General features: G+C 38.2%; 1 protein-coding gene across 7 annotated transcripts in view; it reads right to left on the bottom strand.

Annotated features, from left to right (window-relative positions):
- The window catches only part of MLLT3 (MLLT3 super elongation complex subunit), a 147,406-nt gene that overhangs the window by 7,797 nt on the left and 119,658 nt on the right, over window positions 1-19,951 (bottom strand). For 5 of the 7 annotated variants that reach the window (XM_068666930.1, XM_068666927.1, XM_068666934.1 and 2 more), the window contains 5 exons: window positions 16,787-16,865; window positions 11,725-11,857; window positions 10,023-10,122; window positions 6,182-6,253; window positions 4,466-4,537 (listed from right to left, as the gene is read on the bottom strand). In XM_068666930.1, the coding sequence (XP_068523031.1) occupies window positions 4,466-4,537; window positions 6,182-6,253; window positions 10,023-10,122; window positions 11,725-11,857; window positions 16,787-16,865 (456 nt within the window). Of the gene's footprint in view, window positions 1-1,709; window positions 1,750-4,465; window positions 4,538-6,181; window positions 6,254-10,022; window positions 10,123-11,724; window positions 11,858-16,786; window positions 16,866-19,951 lie in introns of those variants that run through there. The other 2 variants (XM_068666929.1, XM_068666928.1) reach the window with 2 other exon arrangements.

Raw genomic sequence — 19,951 nt, forward strand, 5'->3', positions numbered from 1 at the left:
GGCTCCCCGGTACAAAAAAAGGAACTCCTGGAAAGAGTCCAGCAGAGGGCCACTAAGATGATACAGGGCCTGGAGCATCTTCCCTATGAGGAAAGGCTGAGAGACCTGGGTCTGTTCAGCCTGGAGAAAAGAAGACTGAGAGGGGATCTCATCAATGTGTATAAATACCTGAGGGGTGGGGGACAGAAGGATTTGGCCAACCTCTTTTCAGTGGTTTGCAGGGACAGGACAAGGGGTAACAGCCACAAAATGGAGCACAGGAAGTTCCACGCCAACATGCAAAAGAACTTCTTCATGGTGAGGGTGACGGAGCACTGGAACAGGCTGCCCAGGGAGGCTGTGGAGTCTCCTTCTCTGGAGATATTTAAGGCCTGTCTGGATGCCTACCTGGGCAGCCTGCTCTGAGGAACCTGCTTTGGCAGGGGAGTTGGACCTGACGATCTTTCGAGGTCCCTTCCAACTCCTTCAATTCTGTGATTCACACATGGTTGACAAAATATACCTTGAAATGACAAATCTGCTAGAAATACACCAACTTGTAAAAGAACAATGAATTTACACTAAATGTTTTAAGATTTCCCTCCCCGCATTGCATTATATAAGCAGATGTTTTTTTCTGCTGAGACCACAGAAGAAAAGATTATGTCGGTGATAATGAAATAACTTCATGTACATTGCCAGGCATGGAATGACACAGCCCAGGGTGAATTAAATGGAATGGAAATGAGAAATAGTACAAGGGGAATGCCTGTTACAGTAAAAATCCCCCTTTCCCATCACATCCTGTTTTCGACTTTCCACAGGTTGGAAAAAAAATAAAAGCAAAATCTATGTTAAATTTGCTTTGCAGCTGTCCAGAATTCTGAAAGTACTTAGGAACGATCCTCCTCTTATTGACACTTCATTTAAATCTGTGCCTCTTGGCTTTAATTTTTTTCCATATGGGAATTTTTATTCTAAAATTGCATACTTCATTTGTCCACTTATTGATTTGTTGATTTTTGTAACTTTTTCATCTCCTACTATCCTGCAACCAATATGAAAGAAAAATTCAAATAGAATACAACTGATTGCTATCAGAAGGAAATTTCAATGTGTTGTTTATCATTCTCATTTTCATTCTCATTTCTATTGAGCCTCATCAAAGAGAGAAGATAAGGAGTCAATCCAGCTCCTAAAGCTAGAAACCTAATCACAGACAGTCCCTGAATATCCACCGTGTGATAAATAACTAGCTGTACAAGAAGTTTTCAGGAGCTGTGGCCAGGAAGAATGAACTGAACAATTCTGTCTAATGCTTCCTTGTGTTAGATACAGTGGAAGAATACTGCCTCTCAAGAATACCATCCCCACAGCAATATGTCTGATTTGAAGAACAAAAATTACATAAATGTGTTACCACGTGTATTTTTAAGCAGCACTCTACATTAAAAACAACAACAACAACTGATAAGCACTTTTATTGTTCAGGTTCTGATTTGGGCTTTTAAGCCCTAGACCAAAGAAAACATAAATATTTTTAACATGTCCCTTATCCTGCCCTTAAGAAATACAGCCGCTATGTCAGGGCACCAGACTGAAACCATAATAAACCAGATTGAAATTAACTCCCAAAGTTTTAATGGATGTACAAAAATATATCAAGATAAACCCAGACAGCTCAATGAAAAACATCTGCCTGTATGCCTGTCAATGAGGAATTCATGACTTACAGTATTAGTATTCACATCCTCATGCTATTCAGAAATACTTGAAAAAGAAAAAAAGGTTGAGATTAGTTGCCAGGAAGTCTGACAGTTATAATGTTAAAAACACAGCATTAAAATGTTTTATTCAGAGAACTCAGGCTGCAAAGTACAAAAATATCTCATTTGTTCCTGCTGTAGTAAGCTTTGCTTTTCTGCTGTAATGTACATCTCTGTTTACATAATGTCTCTCCAGCTCTGTTTCATCATTATCCATCATAGTACAACTATTTATCTGCCTTTAAACAAGCAAATGAGTGTGTATGTTTAAGGAAGCTGAAGTGCAACTAATGACATAGTCATTTTTCAGTTTATGGAGGGTTTTAGGCCATTTGATAGTTTCCAGACCTGTAAGCTGCCCCTTGCAGAAAATTTTCAGAAGACAGTTGCCATCTGAATTTAAGTACCTTGTAGACATGAGCAATGTAATTTTCAGCAGTGCTGCACACTCCCAATTTCTTCCTTATGCCTGCGTTGCCTAGTACGCTGGCTTTAAGGAGGTTTTTCAGCAGATGAAGATATACCTTCTGATACTTCAAAATAAAAGGCAAAGTCTACCTGAAATCTTGTTGTCTTTCTAGGGGTCATTATAACACCATCTACCCCAAAACCACAGATTTTAGGAACCCAGCTTCAGATAGCCAAATTTGAACACAGGGGACATGCAGCATTAACATCTCATTTCAGACATAACTATCGCTGCTACTTCACTGCAAATCACAGAGAGAAGAGAAGAAGATGCCTTATCGCTGTAAACCATTTCTTTACAGTGAAAGAGGTCAGGAAGGTTGCTTTTTAAAATGTAATTTCAGACCAATTGCTGTCTAGCCATGGTCCAATATTTAGATATGCATAGACATCTCTGTGCTCTGCTGTGTCAAATGAAACAAATTACAAATTATGCCTTGGAAAACTGGTGAAATATTTGCTTAGGAAGCAAATGTAGCCAGCAGGACTTGGGAGGTGATTATCCCCTTGTACTCTGCTCTGGTGAGACTGCACCTCGATGCCCTCACTACAAGAAGGACATCGAGGCTCTGGAGTGTGCCCAGAGCAAGGCTACAAAGCTGGTGAGGGGCCTGGAACACAAGTCCTGTGAGGAGCATCTGAGGGAACTAGGGGTGTTTAGTCTGGAGATGAGGAGGTTAAGGGGAGACCTTATTACTCTCTGCAACTACCTGAAAGGAAGCTGTGGGGAGCTGGAGGTCGGCCTCTTCTTGCAGATAACTAGCGATAGCACTAGAGGGAATGGCCTCAAATTGTGCCAGGGGAGGCTCAGGTTGGAAATGAGGAGACATTTATTCTCAGAAAGAGCAATCAGACATTGGAATGGGTTGCCCAGGGAGGTGGTAGAGTCACCATCCCTGGGGATGTTTAAGGAAAGGTTGGACGTGGTGCTTAGGGACATGGTTTTGTGGGTGACATTAAGGGTAAGAGGATGATTGGACCAGATGATCTTGGAGGTCTTGTCCAACCTTATTGATTCTATCATTATATGAATTTACAGTGTGGTGGCTTTTCAGTTACACTTTTTATTTGAAAACTCTAAGAATTAATGAATAATGTAAAGTGCACAGGGTGCTGTAATTCCTACTTTTTACTTTCCTGCACAGTTTTTTCCCAATATAGATAAAAATGTGCCATTCTGCAAGTGTGCTTTGGTGGAAAAAAAAAAAAAGTACTAATTTGTACTAATGAAAAAGTGAACTTGTGAAACGACACTACATTTAATATTAAGGATAAAAAATATGTATCATTGTATTTCATAGCATGAAATCTAACACTGCCATCAGGATTCCTCTTTAACTAAGAATATTCATAACCATGATTTTCCTTTTCACTGCCCTCCGAGTTTTTTTCTGATCTTTACACACAGTATTAAGCCTGGACTAACAAACACTCACAGATTAATGCTGAGGCTTACAGAATAAAAATTTTAAACACACTTATCCAAGTGTTGAGAAATTTGATAAGTGATTGCAATCATTTAGAAGTGGTACATATTTCCGTCTTTATAACAGGTCGACAAGTGGCACTTAATGGTGCAAAACATAATATAACCATCTGCTCTACAATTACATCTGTTTTGTTAATACTGCTTATTGCTTCGTCTTCACAATTTGTAATCTAATAGTATCTGACAATGCCACCCAAAACACAGAATGACAGCTCTTACTATTGGGTAACATGTAAATACATTTGGAGTCTTCTCAATTTGTACAGTTTGTTATTTTTCTACTTTCATGATTTCATAAGACTCAACCATATGTGTTTCTCCCCAAAGTGAGTTTGACTTTAAATTCCATCAAAGAAAGCATTTTAATTGTCTCTGAGAAAATGCCTGTCATTTTCAGCAAAAAGCAATGAGATTTTTATCAAGTTATGGTGCACTGCTGTATATATTCCCCCATCCTGTTTTCATTATTAGTGATTCAATCTGTTGAAAAATATAATGACAAATTGGTGAAGAACTTATCTCATAGACCTTATTTTTCTGTTTGTTTGTTTGTTCTTAAGTTTTATCATTTAGTGTGGCAACACAATCTAAAGCTTATATAAAAATTCCCTAAACTGCACTGAAAGTGTAATGGGCAGTAAATGGATTATACAGGCTTAAAGGATATTAAACCTGATTAGAGAGATTTAGATGAAAGGGAAAAAAAAAGTGACTTCACAACTTCAATGAGCACACTGTTATTTTTCATGAGAGTGCTCCTCACCTGCTGCAGTACATGTCTCTCTCTCAGTGTCATTAATCTTCTGTGGAGCTCTACTAGTTCATCGAGATATGCCTAGAAACAAATTCCCCCCCCCCATAAACAACTTGTTAATTAAGTCATAGCTGTGTATTTCAAAAATTTCAGATCTCTTCAAAAACAATACAAAAGGAAATTTTATTTTAAATCTTCCTTGAGCTAAATTTTCTCACTCAACAGGCTGGCTTTCCTTAGTTTAATACAATCCAAATGTAAGTTTTTATGGGCTTTCTTAGATACTTCATGACACTGAAAATCTTAAGGTACTGCTACAGTATTAAGCCACCATTAAAAGTTATTCTGGCAGAAATTCAGAAGAATCTTGGATAGCTGGACTTGCCTGCGAGTATGATATGACAACACAAAAACCCTAACAGAATAAGCCAATTCATACAAAAGAAGTAATCAGTAGGAACCTTCCACTTCATTCAAAGTATATTTTTCAGTTGCACAAAAATATATATTTAAAGAACTGCAGGAGTTCACGGGACAACCACCTTTTCCCTTTGGAAATTGGATGGTCCTTTGCTGTAGAAGAGAGTCTCTCCACCTTAGTTGAGGCAAAAGGTGTGTAACAGACTTGGGATGTCAAAACAACATCTTTAAAAACCATCTCCCACCTTTCCACACAAGACATGCAACCAAAGGCTCACAATCAAATCCCCCTTTCTCTAAAGCTGCATCATTAATTTTCTGTGTCAACAAGGAGACATAAGGGGAGAAAGATCAAGAATGATTAATCCAATGGTAAATTCCACTTTCCTCCTTCTTGGGATATCAAACCTTTCCCACTTCTCCAAAGTATAAACTTTCTCCTTTAGCATGAGACATTAGAAACGTTTTTTTCAACACAAAGAAATACACCACCAAGCTTAGAAAATTAAAAAAAAAAAAAGTGCATGAATCAGGCCATTGAAAAACTAGCAACAGATACTTCAACATTGGTCTCCTACCTCATGTTAGCGCAAAGGAAATAATGCCCTATATAAACCTTGAGAGGAGATTGTCCACACTGGGAAATTACATTATGTTCATTCACACAAGGACTTAAAAGCTCTTATCCGTGGCCAGCTGATGTAATTTTGAACAAAATTATCCTTCTAAGTGGTAAATGTAACTGTCGCTCCACATCATCCTAGTTAAAGTGTTAAATCACACTGCCATTTCCTAATACACAGTCCTTTGAAAGGATTCTGGAAAAGGGTTTTCATCAATGGATTTATTGACTAGGATTACAGCTGTGAAGATTCCTGTTCAAAGACTATCACTTCAAATCTGAAGCACAGCGCAAATTCATGGTGGAAAGTAGAGAAAATAAGTGGTAAAAAAGAAAATAAGAAAATACAGGGCAGATTCACATCTGGTGACATTGGCCAAATCAACAACATGTATTGAAGAGACAGAAAACATTTCTACATAGCACAGAAGAATTACCCCCTTTCCCAAAAAATAAACAAACAAACAAACAAACAAAAAAAAAAAAAAAAAAAAAATGAAAAAACAATTCTAAAAACAAAAGAAAGAAAACAGAGAATGATCTGCATTTAAAAGAACCCAAAGCAAAGATATGATAATGATTGAGGTTTTCACTCTGTAACAAAAAGTATTTTAAGATTGTTTCCAGCAAACATATTAATATCACATTTTAGGTTAGTTTACTGTTATTTCATTGCCATTTACCTTATCACAATCCCCATTCTTAATTTGTTTATCAGATTTGTTTTGCTTTGTTGGACTTTTCACTTCTAAAATCTGGAAAACAAAGAAAATCCATTAAAAAATAAATGCATCATTGCATAAAATTACACAAGAAGAATTCTTTTATCTGTTAATACCACAAGAAATATGACATCTGGAGAAAACAATCAAACTGGGCTTCTCACTATTTAATTAATATAACCTGCCCGTGTTATTCAAAAAAAAGCAGAAAATGCTGAGTTGCTGGAATGAGGTGATATGAACATCACCAATCCTAAGAGGAATTACTTTAGTGTCATTTAAAGACTCCTCAACACTTTTCTGTATCTTTCACATGCTGGTAAGAAAAGGTCTTATTTTGCAGATACAAAATGATGCCCTCCAGTACCCTCCAGTGCCTTTGAAGTGACACATAATCAGTAAACTTTTCCCATATTTTTTTTGTTTGTTTGTTTTTTGTTTTTTAATCAAGGCTGTCTCTTTCCTTCTACTGTAGAGAAACAGAGATTCTGAAACAGTCTTTGAAATGACCGCATGAGATATAATTAGGAAAAATATTACTGGACAGAAATTTGTCTTGCGCTTATATGGTACCCTTCTTTCAATACAATACAAAGCCACTTACTACAACATATATGAATCAAGAACGCTTCATCCAGGACTGAAGCAATTAACAATTAAAAAGAGCATGTCAACAAGCAGCAGAACACCTTGTTTAATATGAAAATTTTAGGACACAAATGAGGAGTGTTTAGGGGAAATAAAATTGTTGTTTCTTCTTTCAACTTCTAGACATACAACGTACATTTTTTGAAGCTAAAAGTAGAGTTAAACACCACATCATTCCCAACAGGGAACATCATCAGTTCTTCTGAAAAACATCAATTTTTTCCAGCAAGATCCTGCACTTGGGCCAGGGCAATCCCAAACATCACTATGTGCTGGGCAGAAAATGTGCTGATATCAGCCCTGAGGAGAAGGAGCTGGGGGTGTTGGTTGATGAGAAGCTCAACATGAGCCAGCAATGTGCACTTGCAGTCCAGAAAGCCAACCATATCCTGGGCTGCATCAAAAGATGCATGGCCAGCAGGGTGAGGGAGGGGATTCTCCACCTCTACTCTGCTCTCGTTAAAAAGCACCTAGAGTCCTGCATTCAGCTCTGGGGACCCCAGCACCTGGACCTCTTAAAGTGAGTCCAGAGGAGGGCCACAAAGATGATCAGAGGGCTGGAGCACCCTTCCTGTGAATAAAGACAGATAGCTGGGAATGCTCGGCATGAAGAGAAAACTCCAGGGAGACTTCATTGCTGCCTTCCAGTAAGTACCTAAAGGAGGCCTAAAGAAAAGCAGGAGAGGGACTCTTTGACAGGGATGATAGGAAAAGTGAGAATGGTTTTAAACTAAAAAGGGGTACATTTATATCAGGAAGAAATTCTTTATACAGAGGGTGGTGAGGCACTGACACAGGTTGCCCAGAGAAGCTGTGGATGCCCCATCCCTGGAGGTGCTCAAGGCCAGGCTGGATGGGGCTTTGGGCAACCTGGTCTGGTGGGAGGTGTCCCTGCCCATGGCAGGGGGGCTGGGACTGGGTGATCTGTAAATGTGTCTTCCAATCCAAACCATTCTAAGGTTCCATGATTGTGTGATCAAAGGAAAATGTATATCAGACCATGGAGATTTTGTTTCACATTTTCTTGAAAATTTTCTTGACCAATGTCAATATGCACCGATTTTTCCAAAAGCATCCTGGACAGTCACAGCACAGTACAAAACTCTGCAAATAAAACAATGGAAAAAGGGCCTGCAAAAACAAGTGTTCTAGACTATCCTGAACCCACACTGACAGCTTTCTCCAAGTTGCTTCCAATTTCTACTTCCTTTGGTATAAATGACTAAATTGTATATATGTTTCCCAGGGTGACAAGCACTATGAAAATATAGCAGACAGGCAGCTACTTCCCTGCAAAGGAAAACGACTGCAGATCTAAGTTAACCTTACCTAAAGTTTTATTTAGCCAAGAGTGATGCATGGCCAGAAAGCAAAACAGGAAACTTTTCAGAAGAAAAATCCCAGTTCTTCGATTCAACACCCCTGGGGTTATTGCAGTGTAGGCCAGTGGAAGAAAACGTCTTGTCTTGAAAAAACAGGCCTCTAGGCATGGATCCAGTAGCTTTTAGATGCTTTTCTTGTTTTCAAACAAAGAAAATTCTTTGTTTTAGAAAAAAACTTAGCAAGGACACACTGTATTTGAAAAAGCTGCTTTCTTACAGGGCTGTTGATGTGTAAGTGGAATTGAACATCTTCAGCACTCTTGTTTAAATGAGATATAGCACTAATCACATCTGAGGATGCTGATATAGAAATATTAACTTGTTCTTAGCCCCTTAGATCTATAAATGGACTTAGTCTACACAAGCCTGATTTCATCAGTCAAAACCACCATCCTAGCAAGCAGCAATATGCTACCAAGCACAAACTTGAAACACTCCATATAATTTGAACTCTTGTAATACTTACTATACCTTAAATTTTTCATTTGCAGCTCGGTTTTAAAAATGCCAGAAAACAATGTGGCATTCACTTTTAGCTAGCTCACAGCTATTGTTTGGAGCATCTAAATGTGAAGGCAGACCTTTTGTTAGGTTACTAAAATGGAAAGAAACTTGAAAAATGTGACCGAGTGAACTGCTGCTTATTGAGACTCACTTAAAATGATATTTTGTCTTTAGAAGTAAATGTATTAATTAAACAACAAGGCACAGATAGATGTTTGATTTTTCTTACACTTATATCTTTTAAACTTTAAGGTTTATTTCCAGAAAGAATTCCTCTAAAAAAAATGTTTTTTTTTAGAGGAATTCTAAATTCCTACAGAATTTGTTGTAGATAAGAAAGCTTTCTGGTCATGGAACCTCCTTTTTTGCTACGCACACACTCTACTCCCTAGTTTTCCCTCCAAAATATTTAACTAACGTGAATGAAGTTGCCACCCAGTATATCACGACTGTGTTCTGCATGACACAAATGATGCTGGGAGTCAATTATAGCTCCCTGAAATAAAAGAAAAAATAAAATAATAAAAATAATAAAATAAAAATTATGTGTATTATAAATTATGACAATCAACTACTTAAATAACATCAACTTTTATGTTTAATTTTTACAGTTAGAGAGCCTTACTGTATTGGTGACTGGGGTGAAGTAACTAATTTTGATTTCTCCTTGCAACTTTTTGTATCTATAGGATATTTATTTTTTTCGACTAAAAAACAGAACTACCTTACTTTCCAACCTCAAAAATAATAATAAAAGGTTAGCTCTTATTGATATAGAATGAGTATTTTTTTCTGCTGGTGAAGTAAAGTCCTATGTCTCCTAGTGAAGTTAAAAATACTGCATCTTCTAGTCAAGCACTGGTGAGGGAAAGGGGACGGGAATAATGAATAAATTCCTGAGAAAAGGCCTATTAATCTGAACTGTGTCTACTGCTAACACAAACCCAAAACTTTGTGAATTGTAAAACCGATGTTATAAAGCCAGCTTGCAATTAACCTTACAAAGTTAATACATATGGAAAGGACATATTCTGAAAATACTGATAAAAGTTATAGTTTACTCTACAGTATTTGCTAAACCATATACTTATCCATCTCCTGAAAGAAAACAAACAAACAAAGAAACAAACAACAACCCACCCCCTTTGTTAATTTTCAAAGTAATTTCATTTAAGTGATCAGAATAATTTAAGTAATTAGTTACATAAGTTCCCCAGCTGCAAGCCATGCTCCTATGCCAGGCCTGCATTTATGAATCCTGACTTTACCTGGTTGTTGGTGGTTTTTAATAAAGGTGGTGCTGGTTCACGATGTAGTGGTGAGGAAGCTGAACTGCTGTCACTGTCACTGCCATCACTCAGACTAACCCTATGGAAAAACAGAGGCAAGAGTTTATGCTGTGAGTCAAAAAGCTTCTTACATGGGTGAACCAAGTTTATACTTCGAGGAAGGACACCAAGAATTGGCCTCCCTTGCTAGGGAACCTATCATTAATCAAAGTCCCTTGGAAAAGTGCTGCTCAGTAATGCAGAGGCTTCCAAACACGGCTGCAATCTGGAAAAAGTTCTGTGTAGCATGGAGAACAAGACTGCCTGCCTTCACTTGGCTGAAATTACACTGTCTAGTTAACAGCAGCTAACATTAAAGAAATTATTAAATATTTAGAAAATTTAACTGCTGTTTCTAGTGTTTTTCCAATGGGTCTGTGTCTTAGCCATGTGAAAGGAGGAACATGTTTTTCAGAGACACTTTTCCGCTCTTCTGAAAGCTTTCTAAAAGCTGTGCTTCCTGCTTGGAAAAGCTTGATTCACTGAAAAGTTCTTTGTTTCTTGTCATAAATAACACTTTTTTTCCTGGCTAAAATTTAAAAACTTAGTATCACAAGAAAGGCCACGTGAAAAAGCTCATATTCTAGTCAGTCTCCCCCTTCATTTACTTAGGATCAACAGGGAATATTTACTCACAGGAAGAAAACAAACAAATAAACAAACAAAACAACAACAACAAGTAATTGAGGATATATTAGAGAGAAATATTAGCCTTGTTAAAAACTAGAACAAAACTTCTAAATTTAAAACAAGTTGATCTTAAGAATCCTTTACACAATTACTGACATGAACAAATTCTCAAATTGCTGGTCTTCCTGCTCTTTTTCTCCATGATTTCAGCTGCAAAAGTGCACCAGGGAAACAGCTGATGTTCACTTATACTTTCCTATCACCTTCTCATTTAAGCAGTTGCTGATAGAGGCACTCAGTGCTACACACTAACAAACTGTAGAACAAGCAAAACCTTTCAGATCAGATAAATAACTCACTATAAAAAGGTTTGAGGGAGTCTGTGCTTCAGGTTTTCCATAACCTTCAATAAGATGCAGATAGAGCTTCAAGCTGCCTGAAGAATAGTTGAATTTTGGAATGCCCTCTTGAGGATGCAGCTAGGAAGCAGAACCGTTTTTAAAAAGTAGTGACTGATACTTGCTTTACCTTCTGTCTGCACTTTTACTTCTTGTTTACTATATGCAGTGCAAAAATAGCTTGGAATTCCACTTTGTTGATTATGATCCTATTTAACAACCTAAACTAAAGCTCATAAGCAGAGAGGTCTTGAAAATGAGATGCCATGTACGGAATAGCTCATCCGGCAATTAAAGGACTTAATTTTATCTCTTTTATGCCAGTGAGTATTTATGACTGCTCCCTGAAGTCACAATGGCATGAAATCAAGGAAAGTCAGATGAATGTGGCTCATCATAACCATGTGGTTCAGAATAGAAGTAGTTTATATTGGGAATGGCTAAATCTGATAGTTCTTAGGAGAAACACTTTTTTATGCACATCTTTTAAAAATAAGTCTGAATTATCTGTCCATTTGCTACTCATTACTCTTTAAGAACATTAGAACTCACCCCATTGTTAACAAGCAAATTTTTTTTGGCCACCAGGCTATCTTCAATCACTAGACACTCACCTGCGACTCCTGCTTCCTCCTCGTGTATTTACAGGTCGTTCCAATTCAGAATCATTGTCATTCTCATCTGCTTCATCTGATTCATCTTCATTATCATCTGAATGCAGATCTTTCATTATAGACCTCAGTGGGCCTGAAACAACAGAAACAATAAAATACGCAAATGAAGTTCACTTTGCAGTGTTCAAGGCAAAACATACAACTTTGCAGATTACGGAAAGCTACCCTCCCAGCATGGTGTTGGGAGGGGCGTGTCAAATATTAAACAAATGAAGTAACACATTAGGGGCTTATGCTGCTGGCACTTATTAATTAATCATGTCTTTACATGAGCAACGCAGTAAGCTTCAATAGACTTACTCAGGACAGTGAAGTGACTTGTGTTCAAGCATTTGCAGGTTTGGCCCCCTGGAACATAGCTGAAGTAAAATACTGTCATGACTAGCATTCTCTGTGCATGTTCTAATTCAGAAGAAATGTAGTATTACTGTGTTATTATCAGAAGCAAGATTCCTTCACTTTGCTGGGCTTTAGCTTTTCTTGCTTCCTCAAAGGGTATTATACACCAGTACAGATCTACAGGGACCTACTGGTAATAGTACATTTGTTTGTTAATTCATGTATTGAGAAGCAGCATCTAATAAATCATTCTAACTGTTACTTGTACTGGTCAAGGCAGTCTTTGTCTTCCCATTTTTGATACATTTAGATTTAGCTGTTCCCTGTGTTTCAAGGTCAATTTCAGGTCAAGTAAGCACTTTGCCAATGTTTGTATGTAAACAATGCATCAATTCCACACAATATCACCCGCTTTTCCACAATTAATATAAAACACGGAGCTTGACTTGCTCATAAAACTATAAGAAATTCAGTTTAGGATTTTAGTTTGACTTTACTCAATTAATTTCGCTGTAAAAGACAGTTACAGAAAAAATAACATGTTTAACATATCTGGGAAAACTGCCATTGCTTGAAAGAACAATGGGCAAAAGCAGCTTAGAAGAGCAAAGGAAGCAAAGTTGATGCCATAGGGCATTAAATTCTGAAGTACAGCACATCTGAGATACAAAACTGCTAGCAAAAGCAACAGCGATGGCTGCAAGATCTGCAGTTACTATCAGGTTTCTGTAATTCCCTCAGCACAAGAACCACCAAGGACCACTGTTAATGAAGTAGGCCTCAGTGCTCTCCAAAGCGAGAACTTTGTATTTGCTAATGGGAAAGAGTCACAGAATCACAGAATTTCTAGGTTGGAAGAGACCTCAAGATCATCGAGTCCAACCTCTGACCTAACACTAACAGTCCCCACTAAACCATATCCCTAAGCTCTACATCTAAATGTCTTTCCAAGACCTCCAGGGATGGTGACTCAACCACTTCCCTGGGCAGCCTGTTCCAGTGCCTAACAACCCTTTCGGTAAAGAAGTTCTTTGTAACATCCAACCTAAAACTCCCCTGGCACAACTTAAGCCCATTCCCTGTCGTCCTGTCACCAGGCACGTGGGAGAACAGACCAACCCCCACCTCGCTACAGCCTCCTTGGTCACAGCCAAAAGAGAAGATAGACCTCTGCCTGCCCATACCCCTAACAGGGAGGGTGTTCCCATGACAGGAAGAGCAGCCCCATGGATTACCCCAGACCTGGCAAGGCCCTGGTCACAGGCATTTTGACCTGTTTTGCGCAAGTGACTTCAAAGCCACTGTTGAGAATGATTTATTGCTAAAGCTGCCCAAGAAATTTCCTAAGTTGGGCAGGGTGGGAAGGTTCAGATCTGTGGTTTCTTTTATCTATTTGCACCCCTTGAGGTTGGGTGGCAACAGGCCAAGATGGTGCCACTCAGCAAACTTCTGGTGGGCCAGACACTTGCACAGGCCACAAGGAAAGGCGAGTTATGCAGACTTCTTGTCTGCACAACCACTGCTGATCTGCAGAAGCAGCTGATTTGTGTTTCCTTTTCTGCTTCTGCTTTAGTACCAGGCAGACCATGCTCAGCCATTGTCAAATGCTAAGTTGGAGTCTGTCTGACTATCTAACCATTCAAACTCTTTCCTCTCAGGAAAGGGCTCCCTCCTTGGATTTTCATAGGAGTAGCGACCATATTTCCTTTGATACGGAGGAGAGAGGGCACTCGTAGGAGCATCGGCACAGGGATGAAGGAAGAATCTGCCCATTTTGCAAAATATTCTTTCTGATAGGCTTTGCTCTTGACCCGGGAGACAAGCCAATGAGAAACAACAAATAGGGGACTAAATAAATTGAGGTAAAAGGTTAGAAAAGAGAATTAAATTACAGATATATGAAAAAGAAATCCACATTTTAAGAGAGATAAAGAGATAAATACGTGGGTATTTCCACAGTCTAGCTTTACACCAGAAAGGCTAGTTTCCTTACTAGGCAAAGATACTAACAACTTTAGCAGTCCTACTGAAAACAGTAGTCTTTCTCTGTCTGCACTGAGAGCAGAGACATTCTGCTCAACTTCATAGACCAAAGCCAGCTCACAAGAATGCATTTGTCTCCTCACCACAAAGTACAGGCAGGAAAAAAATTACAGAAAAGACCAGATAAAAAGATAGATGAAAGGAAAGCATGATCATGCTCTTAATGAAAAAGCCGAAGAAAAGGACAATGACAAGGAAGGTAAAATCAACCCCAAACTAATTTTGTAACGAAATTTAGTGTGACATGAATAACTGATCTTGCATAAAAGATCAGCACATAACTCAAAAATATGGAAAATGGTAGCTATGCTGGCAGTAGGTTGCAAGTCATTCAATCCTTGATTTTATTTTTAAATAGAAGAAAAATGAAAAACAGCACACTCTCCTCATGCTCTCTACATAGGCTGCTCTTCCAAGTTTAAGATAACTTGTTATCCTTGCCTACATCCTTTTTCCAAGTACAGCAAAGGGACATTTTATCTTCTCCGTTGCTATCTTCAGGTACAATCAGACAGCCGTATCTCAAGCTCGCAACAGGCTGATACTTCCTTCTTGGAGAAAAATGAACGTGGACTCCTGACATGCATCCATGGCTGACAGCCCTACAAGCCTTCAATAATCTGACATTCAGACATGCTTTCACGGAATGGGAGACCATGTCTGCAACTCTGAACAGGTGTTTTGTAACTAAGCTGGCTGACTTCTTCAGTGGACCTTCTTAACAATCCGCAATGCATTAATTTTTAGGCCTTTTTGGTAGTCATGTTACTGTTAGTACTCTGCTCTTTGCTAATACTTAATTTAAAATTTCATGACAATGTTTTTTTAAAGGTTAAAGAAGTTGTCCTCCCCTAAAGGGTCAGAGTGGCTCAGGAGAAACTGAAAACTAGGAGTTGCCCAAGAGAAAATGTTCTTGGCAAGGAAACACAGAAAACTCAGAGTAAGCCCTGAGGGTGAAAGAACTTGAGAAAACTTCAGTTAGCCCAATGTTTATCTGAAAAGAGGTGAAGAAAGTTCATCTTGTGGTGGTTCTGACACTTGAGTGAGCGCTTGATCCTGAAGACAAAGGAAAAAGAGCAACTGCCCTTGCAGGAAACATCTAGTTAGGAAATAAAGCATGGGTTCTGACCAGAACACAACATATACAATGCAAATATACCACAGTATTGCCAATGCTTCATCCCTTATTACATACAAATGCACAACCTGGGCACAGCAGATGCTGTTAGTTAACAAAAAGTCCCAGAAAGGAGCAAGAATCACTATTTACTTGACAAGAGGAGAGGTATATACCACTTCAACATTTTTCACACCAGAAGGAAAATCTCCCACTTGTGCTTGAGAAGGTAAAGAACTGAAAGACAGTCTGTGGTTTGTCTTATATATGACCCAGAAGAAATAGATGGATCCAGTTTGTTCAGAAGAAAACACCACATCAACATGTTTTTGCCCAACATAAAGAAGGTAACATAACAGGAATACAGGAACAGCTATCCAAATCTGTTGGCTTGTAATGACAGCTCACACCACTAATGAGGTTTTCATAAGCGCAGAGATGTGGTTTCAACAAGATAGGTTTTTGTTTAACTTTAGTTAGAAATCAAATGCCTGAAATCAGCCATCAACCACAGTTCACTTCAACTCTTGCTTTCTTTCACCTGTAGTAATGCTTCCAGAACATGCTATAAAATCAGTACCAGTCACCTCCAGAAAGGCAGCGGGACAGGCATGTATAATACATAGACCTTTGTAAAAACTGTCTGCCTGAGGTAACTAATGTATTTTCGTAACCTTAAAAGCAAGTCTACCATTGAGGAATAAAAAAGGATAAAACAGATGCAATATTAATTAGTCAAAAGCTACTTTTTTAATGCTTCCGGATCTAAAGAACAAAACAAAAGCTGATTAAGAATGTATCAGTTGTAAAACCTTACAACCCAGGGAAAATTGCCAAGCAGGAACTAAGTAGTTTAATAGATTGTGTAGAATGAATCTCAACTGATTTATAGAAAACCTGCTTTGGCAAGCTCCCTGGGAAGAAAATTGCATTTCTTGATTGAGTTCTGAATAAACCATAATTATTGGCCAGAAAACCAAAATGTAAACTTAATGTCAACTTAAAATCTAACCATTTTCTTCCCCTCCTATGTTTCCAAAGGGAAGCCGGCATGCGCTGAAAACTTCCCCATAGCACAGGAAGATCATGATCCCTTGGGGGGTGGAGGAATCCTCATACACACATTTATGCACTTCGCATTGGAAGCAATGCCAGCCTGAGCAGGGCTCCAGATGGCACATAGGTGCCATATGACCCAAACCTGCAAAAGGACAGCCTCAAGAACAGAAGCTCTTTGGAGTTTAGCATGTTAATTGACTGGCATGTCATCTGGTGCTTTAGGACAAATAGCCTTCATGCAGTTTTCTCAGATAGACACACATCATCTCCCCTTTTATACTGCCATTACAGTCATATCTGCAAACACCTGAGCAAAAGTCTCTAAAGCAAAACAGTGAACAGGCTGTAAAGTCAGCAGAAATGTGATAACGAGATGCCATCAGTTGTTTGTATTGGCCCCTTCATTTCACACATTTCTTTCAATTTCTTTTCCTTCCTGGGTACCTTGTTGTCTGCTGTTTTGAGATGGTGTAAAACTGGAGCTGGAACTGGAGCTGGAACTCGCAGGACTGGGCTGTTCAGACTCAAAAGAAAAAAAAAAAGAAAATAAATAACATTGTAAGAAACATTTTTTATTTTTTTTTTGCCTACAACTCTTTCGGCTACTGTTTAAGGCATGCTGTGAAGAAAACTACTGAACAGAAAATACTCTCAGATCTCCAAGTGCCAGCAAGGCAAACATTCAAATTGCTATGCACTCAACATACATGTACACTATATCATGTACATGCTTTACTAAAGTCAGTTTCTCAACGAGAAGATACCATGTTTGAAAGGCTATTCAACATGTAAGCCTAAATAACTTTATAAGAGAATGGACCTAAGGCTACTCTGTCCTTGCCATACTGTGGTTGCAACATTTTCCAAATTAAAAATGATTTAGTGAAATATAGAGAGAAAAGACATGAGAAGATCAAGCTAAATGCCAGAAAACTCTAAGCAGTTTTCTTTCCCCATCCCTAGAAAATAAGTTTTAAGATGAGTGTTTAGAATAATTTTTCTTTGCTGTAACTTCTTAATTTCTTAATATCACAATATTTTCCTTACATAGTGAGGTCCTATGGACTAAACCAGAAAGACTCCATTATTTTACACAGGGAAATTATTCTGAACCCACAGATTTAGTTTTCTATCCCAAGGCTGGTTTTCTATCCAAAACAGAGTTTACACTATTTATCAAGCAGTTATAATGCACTGTTTTCTAATGCTGTTTAAAAAGTACATATTTCTCTCTAAAATTCTGTAACATTTCTTAGAAAGGCCTATTACTTCATCTAGACTCAATTCTATATAGATTTTCCCACACTGCCTATGGCTTATGAGCATTGCACTGAGAATTCTCGCCTCCTGCTGCCAGATTGCGTGCCTCTACAGACTTCCTTGTGTTATCTTAAGGTTGGTGGCTTTCAGTGTGGGGTTGTTGGTATGCACTTGCACACACAGCTGTGTATATGAGACAAGAACAAATCTCGTACGTGGATATAGGGAATGCCAACATAGAACACAAAACAGGAAGCGTCCACATGGAAAGACTGGTGAAAATGTAAGTTACGTAGCAATGACCTAAAAATCTACTACTGAAAATAAAACCTGCTTAATCTTTAAACTTCATATGACTTCATTACTGTGACATGTTAACCAGGCTAATGGAAGTTCTCTGACTCTCCTTGCCCGTATAGTAACTCTTGAGATTAATCTGGAACTAAAATCCTTGTCAAAAATCACAGCAGTAATATCCATTCATTGTAAAACTTAAGAGTTTTCATGCACATCGGTAAGTAAGCCCAACAGTTGCCTTTTCTCCATAAAACAATCTATTGTTGCTTTTCATAATGAGCAGGCAGATTTACGGCCTTTCACCGCCTTTTCTCACACTGAAAGATGCCTATCTGGGCAACAGAATGTTTGAGAAAAACACCACTGACATCTGCTCTCCTGGAATGAACACAGTTCTCACAAACACAGTCAAAATATAAATTCTGGACATGACTGTATGGGTATATACAAACTGGATACATGTGAACCAACCTTCTGCAGGGAAACCCAACCCAACGAACAATAAAATCCCTTTCTGACTAACAAGTGCAATTCTAACATGGTTCACAGGATGGGAACTTTTTTGAAGATATGGCAGCATTGCCTGGCACTACTTCAAAAAAGCAAAGCAGTTCTCTAAAAAAATGTTCTGAATTTTCTGCAAAACCATCTTTTTTAACTGACTGATTTTCTGATTTTAGCTGTAAAATAAATCTGATGACATGATACAGACTGTACTGCTAAAGAACAAAAATCAATGCAAACTTTAAAGACATTACCATTCTGGAAACTAATTTCAGTCTTCCAGCTGTAGGTTACCCTACACATCTGGCTTATCTCTCACTTTCTGCTTTCTGCAGCAAAATTACTAGCTGACAACTGGTTTCTGCAGATTTCCATTAAACATATTTTTTCCTTTATTAATGTCCATACCAACAGTAGATTATGCAAAATCCATTCCTTTAAAAAAAATCCAAACACTATGCTATCATATTCAACTTAAAATAACTTGAAGAAGTGCTAAAACTGTAAAAATAAATAAAACATATAGCTGCAGAGATATTTACTAGTAAAACTTCATTTTCCTTTTGAGCCATTTTAAAAAAACAAAACAAGAAAAAAGGGGAAAGGACTGATCTTGTTCATAGCATAAGGCATGCAAATATCAGTGAAATTCCTCCATTTCAAAACTTTCTCCCAGTATTAACTTAAGAAAAAGGATCACAAGCAGGGATGGTTATGAATGCATATTGGAGGGAACTGCACTATAAGAGGCCAAAGAAACTCCCAATGAAACACAAATGGTCATCCCTACTTGTTTAAAAGGGGGTTTTAATGCCACTTGGAACCATTACTTCCTTAAACTGCCCTACCTGAACATTTATTCCAAGAAATACAGATTTGCATAAATGTTTGAAGTGTTAACTGCAGAAAATGAAACATTTTTTTCTGCTCTGAGAAACCTGAAGTGCAAACACACTCGAAGGACGGAGCAAACATCTGCTTTTAACATAAGAACAAACATTATTAACAGAAACGACTTGACTTTTAGAAGGAACTAAAATATGCCTTCCATATATGAATATGGATTAGTGCCTATAGCACTACAGCTCCTTGTTACCAGAGGCTATCTTTTGTCACTTAAGCAATGCTTTTTGACAGCTTTACAGGCTGTTATCCCAAGGACTTAGATATTTATGGCTTTATTCACTTGGGCTTTCTACTCTTATCCACTGGTTACTAATCACCAAGTAGATTTTTTTAATGGGTCTGAAATTAGCTAAAAGGGTGCCCTTCAACAATAGAAGCCTAAGACAGGACCAGCAAAGACCTTCTCTCATATGTCCTTTTCCTGTTTTACTAGTTTTCTCTTCCTGCAGACAAACTAATGAGATTTGGGCCCAAACTGTTCATTAGTGCAATGACCCGATATAATTTATTGTGCTCAGTCTATTTCGTTTTACTGCTCTTGCACTGATGCACAGGAGACGCTGGCTGCTTTATTACTCCTCTCTGAGGGATTCTGTGTTTTGAAACTGTTCACCAAGAAAAGGGACTTCTCCCCAGCTCTGG

Source organism: Anas acuta, chromosome Z (assembly GCF_963932015.1).
Source record: "Anas acuta chromosome Z, bAnaAcu1.1, whole genome shotgun sequence".
NCBI lineage: Eukaryota > Metazoa > Chordata > Aves > Anseriformes > Anatidae > Anas > Anas acuta.